This window comes from Zerene cesonia, chromosome 11 (assembly GCF_012273895.1).
Source record: "Zerene cesonia ecotype Mississippi chromosome 11, Zerene_cesonia_1.1, whole genome shotgun sequence".
In the NCBI taxonomy this organism is placed as follows: domain Eukaryota; kingdom Metazoa; phylum Arthropoda; class Insecta; order Lepidoptera; family Pieridae; genus Zerene; species Zerene cesonia.
Window position 1 is genome coordinate 10,804,726 of NC_052112.1, and position 11,969 is coordinate 10,816,694.

Sequence of the window (11,969 nt, forward strand, 5' to 3'; positions counted from 1 at the left end):
GGCGCCGTGCGGGCCGCGCGCCGCCGGATGGTGACGGTGGCGAGCGCGTACCGATCGCTGTTGTCTACCTGGGTCGCCTGTAACGTGAAACGGGTGACTTACAGATCTTTCTACAGTGTTTTAGCAACACTTGTTTATTTTTTATGTTATACAAATTAAAGAAGTTAATCATTTTATTATACAGATGAAGGTATATAATTGCCGGCGGGCGGGCGGGCGCACCTTGAGCACGACGGTGAGCGGCAGCGCGTCGAGCGCGTGGAGCGCGGCGGCGGTGAGGAACAGGCGGCCGGAGTCGCGCGCCACGCGCAGCGGCGCCGCGCCCGGGCTCAGCGAGAACTCGAGCGGCGCGTCGATGCCGCGGTCCTGGTCCCGCGCCGAGATCGCCCCCGGGGACGTCTCCACTTCCGCGCCCTGCAACGTACCTCGTCAGTAATTCTCAGTCAGTCAGTGTTAAAGGGGAATTAAATTGTTTCTTAATTAACTTAAATTTAATTTAAGAATCGCGATCGGCGTGAAATCTCTTAAGAAGAAATATTTCGTAGCATTTTAATAAATATATAACGTCCAACTAGCCACAATAACTATTTAGGAGCTTCACACGATTGAGCAATTTCTCAGGGCTACAAGCACCGACCGGTTCGACATCGTCCCCCAAGAGCGCCTCATAGTGCGGGTGCGAGAAGGCCGGGTTCTGGTCGTCCGCGTCCAGCACGTCCACGTGCAGCGTGGTGTCGGCGGCGCGGGCCGGCTGCCCGCCGTCGCGCGCGCGCAGCGTCGCCGTCAGGTTGTGGAACTTCTCGTAGTCCAGCGGCTTCTTGATCACGATCGTGCCGTCCAGCTCGCTCGCGAAGTCGATGTACTCCTGCAACGGCCGCTCGATTTGTTATAACAAAAAGGATAATTAAATTATAAAAATCAGTATCGCTAATAGCAGGCATCGCAGCAGGCAGGATTATTTATACTTTTAAACTTGTAGATGAACGCGACACGACATAATTAGATATTAGCGATCCCCAAGAACAATCATTAGACTTTTTACCACCTGAATAGCGGCTGCGCGTGCACTGACAGCGTATCTCAGCGGATCCAGCAGTAATTTCTAAACAACTGGGTGAAGGGTGATCTGGGTAAAGAGCGCGTAGGCCGGGCTGGTCGGGGTCGCTGGCGCGCGCCGCCGCCGCGCCCAGTTACCTTGGCGGGCCCCAGCAGCTCGTAGTGCACGGTGGCGTGCGGGCCGGGCTGGTCGGGGTCGCTGGCGCGCGCCGCCGCCACGCGCGCGCCGCGCGGCGCACTCTCGGGCACGCGCGCCGCGTACGGGGCGCCGAGCCAGGCCGGCGCGTTGTCGTTCACGTCCCACACGCGCACCGACACCGGGATCACGAAGCTCTGCGCACCGACACGTCACTTTAGTTACTGTTCTCGCTCTAAGAGCGAGATCACATCTCGTCAATATTATATAAACCGCACCAGGATGTACCTTTCTATTCGAGTGCATTTATCTCCACCACAACAAAAATAAATTTCATTACTGTCACATTTACAAAGATGCTCAGATTGATTTTCCTTCAACACCTACGACATTATAAAGAGGAACATGTGTGTTTTGTATGTACGTTTGTAATGTTTTCACACACAGACTTAACAGGACCGATTTCAAAAATTGTTCCACCATTGGAAGGGTGTGGTACAGGCTATGACCAGGTAGAGACACATAAGAGTGCGGCGGGTGCGGCGGGTGGTGCGGCGTACTGACGGGGTCGGCGGAGCGGCGGCGGGCGCAGCGCACGTTGACGTAGAGGCTGGCGGGCCCGAGGCGCTCCTCGCGGTCGAGCGCGCGCAGCAGCGTGAGGTTCTTGGAGCCGGGCGCGATGCCCAGCGCCGCGCCGCGCTCCTGCAGCGACAGCGAGATGTCGCCCGACGCCGACGGGTCGCCGTTCACGCTTAGCGTGCCTATTCGACAATTTCTACGTATACATCCCTTCTCAATATAGGATAATAGGAAACTAAATACGTACGCTCTTATAAATAGTCTTAATATACCATATAATAAGTTTCTCATGGCAATTTAGTTACAATTCGATAGGATTCGACTGTGATTCAATGGTCCACCATGTATCTTAAGAAGTGCAAATCTGTCTAACCATTTTTGCACGGAACAATTGAGACACAATTGTAGCATTGTTAAGTTGGCAGACTTGGTGCTCAGGTCGGTTAGCCCCACATTGATAAGTTACAATTATTTACTCCAGTTGTTAGCGCTTACCAATGATGCTGCCCACAGGTGTGTCCTCGCTAATGAAGAAGCTCTCGACAGCGCCGCCATTCATTAGGTAGCAGCGGCTGTCTTGGATTGCTGAAATTTTGTTATTACCATAAACTTTGAATTAGGTATTCGAATTAGCCGTTTTAAACAAACTTACTCTACAATGAACGATATAAATATTTACTCCACATTAGAATACAGAACATAAGATTTCAGAGCCTGTTTAAAAAAGGAGCCCAAAACTTTAAAATTATACAAAAAATTTCGTTTCAAGAGGCCCTATATCTACTGTGTATCTACTTAATTGCGACATTTCAAAAACAAAAGCGGGAAATAGTAGTCTTTACGTAAGCAGGTCACCGATATTCCGTGAATGGCCGCTACATTATTATATTATCTGTGGCTCGGGTTAGACAACTTTTATTTGGGTTAATCGATTAAAAGAAGTAATGAATAAATTCATTTCAACGGAAATATAACCATACAAATAATATTATAATTACTTTTCTTTTATAGGTAATAAATGAGATATTTAATATACAAAATAATAAGTTCATTTAAACTTCGAAAAAGTTTATGAAATTTTTTTCTATTGACTCATTTATAATGGTTTTGTTGAAATGATTGTCTGCACAGATTAACACGAAATCTGCGATCTCCATGACTACGATTTCATACAATAACTGTACCATTGTACAACAATATAATTAATTTTAAAGTGTCGTTGTGACGAATTAATGCCAATTTAGCGTGCGTGCTCGGATTTGGAGCGTGAAAATGATAATCGTGCAAAAACTACATGAGACTAATTTGTGGTTGAGCGAGAAATTCGGCTTGCGTGTGCTATATCGCAGACACTTGTCGATGAAAACGAAACTGTTTATTAATGACCATCCCGGTCATTGGAGCTTGCACTGCCCTCGTAATCTGGAGACGTGTTTCAATGTTTATTTGTATCTATAAATTAAATTAGTCACTTATCGTTAGTATTATAGCTAAATGAATAATTAATAAAAAATACAACAATACAAAATCAATACAATATAAAATAAAAAAATATATATACAGATACTCCTTTCGTTTATTATAAAATGATAGCAGTATCACAGTTAACACAATAGTAGGTATATTATCATTATGTTATCTGTGTTATTATCACTACAAAGTATAAAACAAAGTCGCTTTCTTTGCCCCTATGTCCCTGTGTATACTTAAATCTTTAAAACTACGCAACGAATTTTGATGGCGTTTTTTTAATAGATAGTGATTCAAGAGGAAGGTTTATAAGTATATATAATAACATCTTTTAAACTAATCCCGCGCGAAACCGCGGCAAAAGCTAGTATCATATATATTAGCTCTTACTGTACCAATCATTATAGCTGAAACTAGATATAAATTACAAATGTGATGCGCTTGTTAAATCAAATTGGAGCGTGAACGAGCGTAAAATATAAATAATGGATGATGGAATGGAGTAGGTACGGTGCACTTTCCTCACTTTCCCGTGATCTATGGTTGCGAGTGACCTTTGGGGTGATGAGAACTAAGTAGACTGCATTTATTTGGCGTAGCGTGACTATTGTGTAATTTACCTCAAACAATTGTCTAGAAAAATTCTATAAAAACTTTTAATCCAATCTGGATGTTGTGACCCCGCATGAAAGAAATAAACTATCATAATTATTAAAGCATTTCTTACGCATTAAAGGTACATCACTACATAGTTATGTGGTATTATTTAGTTTAAATTGTTATTTATGTATGTGTTTAGTCGTTGCTAGCTAATTCCAACCTGTTCTGATCTGCGTTATGAAGTACGGTAAAGAGAATTTAAATTATAACTTTCTAAAAATAACAATTTCCTTAAAAAATTACGTTATCCACGGTTCAATGATAATAATAGTATAGTTAACCGTAAAATACGAAATAATAGGGTAAATTTGCTTCTATTTTAATATTTTGTACCTTGCTCTAGGTATCCCGGTAGAGAGCTCTCATTTCTATTGCGTTTGGTAAAATTCGAGTTATTTTTCAATGTTGTCTATGGAAAATTAAAGAATTTGACATAAAATGTTATTAGTTAATTCATCGCTTATGCTATAATTCCATTATAACGAGAAGTATTTGTGTATTAATTATATTATAAAGTTCTATGTGATTGGGAAGCATCTATATTATGGTTACATGGGACTTAAATGACTGTGCTTTCAACAACACTACAATGAGTTCCTCTAAGTTCATGCACTCCGTGATTTGTAAGTCTGTGCCTACTTACGTCTGGAACGGATAGAGAGCGCTATGGCCGCGAGGGGCGGCACGGATCGTGGGTCCTCGTCAGCTAGGAAAATTTCAATTTCTTTTCTTAAATGATGCCGTTTTCGTTTTAATATTGAAAAAGGTGACGAAGGAGAGGAGAAAATAATTAGTCTCTATCTTGAGAAATTTTGAAAGAATAGAAAAAAAAAAATATTTCTCATTTATAAAGCATTTCAATGCTATAAAACTAAAAATTAAATAGTCTCTCTCTTTTTAAGCGTAAATGAAATTTGGTCAAAACTAGGTTTAGGTTTTCAAATTCATGAGACTCAAGTTAGTGTTGAAAGAAAATTAAAGTTATGAAATTAACTGTGACTTTAAAAGAAACATTTTCATGGCAGGTGCACAGGGACAAGCAGGGGAGCCAACCGGAAGTCGGTATCGCAATAAATCCCCCACGTCACTTCCGCAGCATTTCAAATTCAAAATGGCGGACGAATTTATTTACCTACTTAATTCTTTACTTTGCGTTAAATCTTTAATGTTAAGTAATTAATGAATTAATTAATCGTTATAATGACTTTCTTTTAGGTGATGGATTTTTTGATCTTATAGGCTTATTAAATCAATTTAAATTTAGTACTGTTTCGTCCAATCATCTCAATCCCATAATCAAGGATTAATGCATGCACACCCCCAGGTCCCATCCTAAGCATAACATAATGAATTTCAACAACATTACTCATCGATTTTTTTTTTGTCAAAAATTGGAGGAGGCTTTTACCGCGAAAAGCGGTCCTTAGTATATTTAATTACATGCCGTACTAATAAACTAACAAAATATTATAGAAAAAAGATTTAATAATAGATTTTGTTAATTAAATTGTAATTAGATATAAGTGAGGAATAAATAAAGGCTTATATTATATTAGTATTACTCATCGATTCTAATGAGAACGAACCTACATATTCCATTATTGATATTATAATTTAACAAGCCTTTCATGATCCGTTACTTTCGAACTTCCGATCCATTTCATCAAATTTAAAAGCCCGAGATTACTATCGTGATTGTCCAACATATTGACCGATTTCGTTGAAAGTTACTATGTCATTTATATTGCCAACCTCTCACGAACTGATTACTGAACAAAAAATAAATCACTGGAATTAAATATAAATGTTTTCATTTTATGAGATCCGTTTTCAAATCGTAACTTTCAAGCGAAGTAACTTATTATTATGTTGCAGCAGATATATAACTTGTAGTATTAAACTAATAATTGAAACAATATTACATCAATTATCAATTACTTATTGTAAAGATAAAAGAAGTAAGAACTAGAGGCAACAGGTAAGTGGCGAGTGGTCGGCGGTAGGGTCGTCGGCTGTGATGCGTGCTTCCGCGCACCTCCTACCGCACTCTACCGACTAGACATTGTAATAGATACTGTTTCTTTATAAGCATAAGGATTTGTTTGTTTCGGAAAATCCGTAACGGATTTTGTCAATCTAATTCTTTAAGGGTCTTCGAAATAGCAAAATAGATATATTTTTTTTTTGTTCCTCGTTCAATTTAATAAGATGCGAATGTAATAAGATGTTACGAAATCCAATGAAACCATTACTATAATATTATGAATGCCAAAGGGTGCTTGTTTGTCTTTCTTCTGCTATGATCTTATGGTAAGATTTTGCAGCTGAAGTTTCTTATGCCGCGTGCTGTATGCTATGTAGAATGTATATTATGTTATTTTAGTTGAAGTGAAAATATAGACATATTTAATCCTTAGGGGGCGTCGAGTCAAATCTCATCTAATCTTACGTTGGAGAGATCCCCTCTCTGCAGTTATCACGAATTTTTCTAATTAAAGAAAAATGAATTAAGTATACTATTTTTGTCCAATTAATCCAGATTGTACATGCTTAAGATTTATTCTTAAGCCTGTGCAATCTAATACCTACTGTGTAAATATAATACGATTAAGATCATTCGATCATTCGAAAGAAAATATACAGAATTAAAGAAAAAAAAAAAAACACCTCAAGTAATTTATGGACGTCCCCTTGCATACCAATAAATATCTCTGCTTTTATTGTCAGAGGCCAAGACTCACTCTTGGTCATTGCACCACCTTATTGCTATAAGTTGAATAAGGTAGATAATTTTTCAATTTTACATATTAAAATATTTCCAATTCACTAGAATTTAATAATATGATACTCGTATAATGGTCCATTTACCAAAAAAATCATATTTCATCATTAAGTATATAATTTGCAATAATAATATTACCCTAGTCCCGGGTACTATCAGTAGCGTCTCGAAAAACCTAGGCATCTAGATAAAACAGATGTTGCGCGATGTCGTAACGCACCAAACAGAGTGTTACGGAGTTGCGGAACGGATGTCTGATTAAAGAAGACCATTTAGTATTACGTCACTAATCATTTTAATAGCGCTCATCACGGATTTCGATGTAATCATTGTTTATTAATCCAACAGAAAATGTAATTAGTTAGGTACTGTTATTATTTTTAAATTTTTCCTTTTTCTGGTTACCTTAATAGTACGCTTATTTGATTTCTTTGATAGCAAGCTTATCGGCTTTCATTGATATCTCAATATGCTTTTTATTATGAATCGTAATAAAAGGTATAAAACTACCTTTTTATCCCAATGAATTATTTATTCCTAAACGAATCATAATAGAACGATGATGACAGACCCACATCTTATTCGATAGTTCCAAATAATTGACTAAACACAATTAAGATGACGACTCAACGTACAGATATGAATGTCTAACTCTTATATACATATATTTTCTCCGCAGGGCAGGCGCTACCATTTCTCCGCGAAAATCAGAGCGTGACCTCGCTGACTGCGCCGAGTTTTTGCTTCCTTCTATATTTCAAATGATTCATATTACAAAATCTGACATACCGGCTGTGAGCTCATCGGAAAGCTAATTCTTTTGAAGATTGCTTGTGTCCTCTCATAACTATGAAAATAAGAAGTTTTAGCGTAATAGAGCAATAATCGTCTATCCGTATTCTATGTGCTTTTGGTTTTATAACATTTGTAAGCATATGTATATAACCTTCGACCTTCACGTTGAGGATGTATTTAAGTCAACCACCAACAATATTAATAGCCATTATTTCGCGAACAATAGACTTCCGAGTTAAATGCAACCTTAGTGTCATCCAATGTTGCCATACATCACTCAACTTAAAGTTTCGTCAGTATTTAGTAGCATAGTTATGTATTCATTATACTGAGGTGAAATGCATAGTCGACTCTAAAATTTGCGCTTAGGTAAACTTTTAGAAATCGCTAACATGTTCATATTATGGGTCAAAGAAAGATAATATGACGGCAAACAGAGCGATTTTCCTTGTTATATTTTACGTTTCTAATGTGAAAAAAAAAAAACTAAGCAATACATAAATAGATTTCTAATCCAATTAGATACGTAAGGATGTTGCTGCAACGTTTTAACTTCAACCTCTGAGTCTATTTGATCAGTAATAATAATTATATTCCTCTCTTTAAATAACAAACCTAAAGTGTACCTACAGCTTTATCCAATTCTTAACGTATTACATATTTACAACACGAAAATTCTCCTTCCACTCATACAAATTATCAGCGCTGTTAAAAGAGCAGAAAATAATATAATGTTTAAAAAAACTAGATTACGTTCAAACGAAATCACAGTTTCACTTGTACCTTAAAGATAAAAATTACGTACTTAGAGTAGATATTAAAATCCTCAACTATCCTATAAATACAAAGTGGGTACATACATCTGCCAATCACAAGAATTTAAAAACAAATGCGTTTAATTAGATGGGTGTGCGAGATAGTCCGGTTAAAAACTAGTAAAAGCGAAGGTACACGGAAGTACATTTATCATATGGTAATGCGGCGGCCGCTGCCCATTCATCAACACCCCGCATTCGCTTTTTATACGGTTCTGTTTAAAAAATTGAATTTTTAAAGAAAAATTGATTGTGAAACTTATATTTAATAACGATTATTATTGAAGTTTATATAAATTACAACCGCTTAATTGGGCGGCTACTTATCATGTTTAGGTATTATTCGGTTTTATCTGCACTACAATAGGTGCTGTTTCCTGTTCAAATTAAAAATAATAAAGTAGGCGAGGATGGATATATTTTGTTAATAATTCAACCGAAAACTATAGATCTTTTGCAGATGTGTTAAAAAGTAACAATAAAGATTTCAAAACATCGTTTTATAATATTATTCCGTGTGTACCTTTATTGTAATTGTATAATTTCTTTCAATTCCATCACAAATACGTACAATCCATACGAATATAAAGAGTATTTAATTAGTAAATGTACGTTATTGTTAGTGACCTCGTTGCGGTCGGACATGTTCACGCTGGAAGTGAACGGCCGAAAACTGGGGCTGGGGGCGAGTCTTACAGGATCAACTAGCAAAGTAGGCAGTTAATGCGGAATATCCTCTTTATAAATATGGTCATTTTTATTCATAAAAAAGTAAGAAAGACTTACGAACGTACGAAAAGAACTTCACAATTTGTAAACTTACTATGCTGGCACATAACGTGCAGATATTATGGACTAAATTTTTGTTAGAATAATAATCATATAATACAGTGGATTTTTTAATGTTGTTGAGTTAGCAGGCTGTCGCGTGAACGAGCTTAACAAAGAAAATCTGTCTGTTTACAAAATGTAAAGAATCGCGTGCTCGCCGGCCTCTTGCAAAAAGCGCAGTGTAGACTGTAGACACGAAAACTTTTAATCATGTGTAGTACTGAAATCTTTTGCAATTTTTATCCACTTGCTAAATAACGCAATTAAATTTATGAGTAAACGAAATCATTTACCTTGCGTTATTCTGATATATTTTTAGATTATGTACGTTACTAATAACTATAGTTTTTGAACGTTGTAAACAATATAGGCATCGTATACCATCGTATACTACATTTATGTCATAAAATTGCACACACAGTCAAAGATTACTGGTTGTAAGTTATTATGATGCAGAGTGTGGGAGGTCTCACCTTGCGAGTGCGCGGTGGGCGCTGCGACGACGAGCGCCAGCCACAGCAGCGCGCTCATGCTGCCGCTACCGACCGCTCATGGCGTCTGCCCGCCGGCCAGCTGCACCTGCCTCGCCTGCCTCGCCTGTCCCGCACACGCACTGCAATAACACACATAATTTAATAACCCTACTGCCATGCAATCAATATAAAATAAATCATTATTGTTAATGCAAAACGTAACGTTTTCTGTGAAAGAGGTATTTTTCAATTACATTTAACAAATAAATGTCATTGCTATTAGTGTTCTTAGTTGGATCGCATCGCATCGCATCGCATAGTTGTGTCGTTATGTAGTCGTTCTTCTTGCGGATATTATAAACGTGAAAGTTTGCAATAGACGGCTGTTTGTCACTCTTACAAAAACAGATAATTATAGATGATCAATAATGAATTAGTCGATAAAGAAAGCGGGGATCCACGCTAGTGAGGCCACGGACTCCTTATCTGCTGGCGGCACCGCTTGGCTTTTCAAACAGAGCTTGTACGGTGCTAGCAAACCTCGAAAATAACTAACATTATGGAACATTTCAAACGAAACTATCAAGTTCCAAATACAGCAAAACCTTTATTGATCTTAGATTTGTGTATGAATTAGATAAATGGATTATTTTTTAGAGATACATAGGTCCTATCTATTGTTCCACTTACCACTTAATGATCAGAGTAATGGTCGTCAAATCCACTCCCTAACAGTAAGCGCCTAATCACCCCCTCAATAGTCGACACAAAGGTTATAGAGCAACGACTGACCACATGGTTCATTCGAAAACATGCCGTAACTTACATGTAGGTACTTGAAGCACACAAAACATTACAGATAAACTGTAAGATTGTTCAGCAACAAAACAAATTAATGACTATCTTTGCATATTATATAACGCCGACCTGATGGACGATAAGAGCAACATAAATTTTAAGTATAAATTGAAAGTTACAAGTGACATTTTACAATGGTCGCATTGTTATATCCAATTAAATACATTTAAATGCAAGTCTTAAGCCTAACGACGCCGCAGTTAGAAAGCGGAAAAAATATCAAAATCGCATCGGATTCATTCGTTGGTTTTACTTTCTTTTGAGCGCTATTTGCATGTACTTTTAACTTTATTTGTAGTGAACTTTGAGATTAATTATATTACCATGGACTATTTGTTATAGTAAATTGTATAAAAATAGCAGCTCTTGCACCATCCAAAGTGAGTGGCTAGCGAAAAAGCGAATGTCAAAAATTAAACCGAATTTTAACAAGTACTTAATTTTAGGTATCGATTACTTCCACGAATAAAATTTACAAGCCTGAAAATATTATTCTACAAGCTGAACCGAATGTTCGGTATCACCCTATTAAATTTTGTCAAAATCTGTCAAGTGATTTTTACGTACGAACAAACATACAAACAGACAATTCTGTTTTGTTTTATGAAAAATATTAACCTTTGTTTTAGGGTTTATAAAACATCGAAAATGCGTCGAAATTACTCTTGAAAAAAAAATTATGGAAAGAAATGGTGTGGTTAATATTTAAGATATTAGTCGGTATATGTATTGATAAGATTATAGACTATAGTAAAAGAGACTCAAAAATTATAAAAAAAGGAAATAATTGAAACAGATAACCGAATTATTTTCCAATTTTAGAAAATACAAAAGTAACATAGTGAACAAACTACGCCAGTTTTTGTTAGCATTATATCATATCATCGTATGCACGTTCCATGCGAGTGGAGGCAGCAGCGAAGCGCCGCGGTCACCGCTCGGCAGTCGGCAGAGGCGTCAGGTGCCAGCGTAACGTTATACCGAGATCGCGTTACAATCCGCCGGGCCAAGGATTGCGATCACTTTTCCTTCGGGTTAAACTTAAACCGATTAGGAACTTCATACCATGCATGCTTTTTACTACAGGCGCATCGTATAAGTATGAGTAAGGATTTAGATTAGACCAGGGTGTACCGTGAACGTGGCCCGGATGCGGCCAGCCACACATCATGCATTGTGTAATAATTAGTCCAGGATGTATACGACACGCCCCGGTCTAATGTAAATTCTCCCTAAACCTGATAAATATACATTATTTAAAAAAAAAGAGGTTTTATTTTGATCGCATGTTTGTTTTTAGAAAATTTTTATTTGTAATAAATACACGCTTTTTGCATTTTGTGGTAAGTAACCGACTGTAGTGAAGATACATTTTGCTTTAACTTTAAACATTAAAGGATGTGGTACAACATCTTAAAAAAAAGTCTCGTATAATTTCGCAAATGTCTTATGCGTGTGCAAGAACGTTGTTTCTGTTGTGGAGTTGAAATTAAAATTAAAATAATTATTTACAT

General features: G+C 37.4%; 1 protein-coding gene across 1 annotated transcript in view; it reads right to left on the bottom strand.

Annotated features, from left to right (window-relative positions):
• LOC119829865 (protocadherin-16) overlaps positions 1-11,969 on the bottom strand; it is a 20,009-nt gene that overhangs the window by 3,106 nt on the left and 4,934 nt on the right. The window contains exons 2-9 of the mRNA XM_038352564.1: positions 9,598-9,737; positions 4,545-4,625; positions 2,267-2,356; positions 1,757-1,953; positions 1,195-1,389; positions 638-865; positions 223-414; positions 6-77 (exon numbers count right to left, since the gene is read on the bottom strand). Of these exons, the coding sequence (XP_038208492.1) occupies positions 6-77; positions 223-414; positions 638-865; positions 1,195-1,389; positions 1,757-1,953; positions 2,267-2,356; positions 4,545-4,625; positions 9,598-9,655 (1,113 nt within the window). The 5' untranslated portion in view covers positions 9,656-9,737. The remainder of the gene's footprint in view (positions 1-5; positions 78-222; positions 415-637; positions 866-1,194; positions 1,390-1,756; positions 1,954-2,266; positions 2,357-4,544; positions 4,626-9,597; positions 9,738-11,969) is intronic.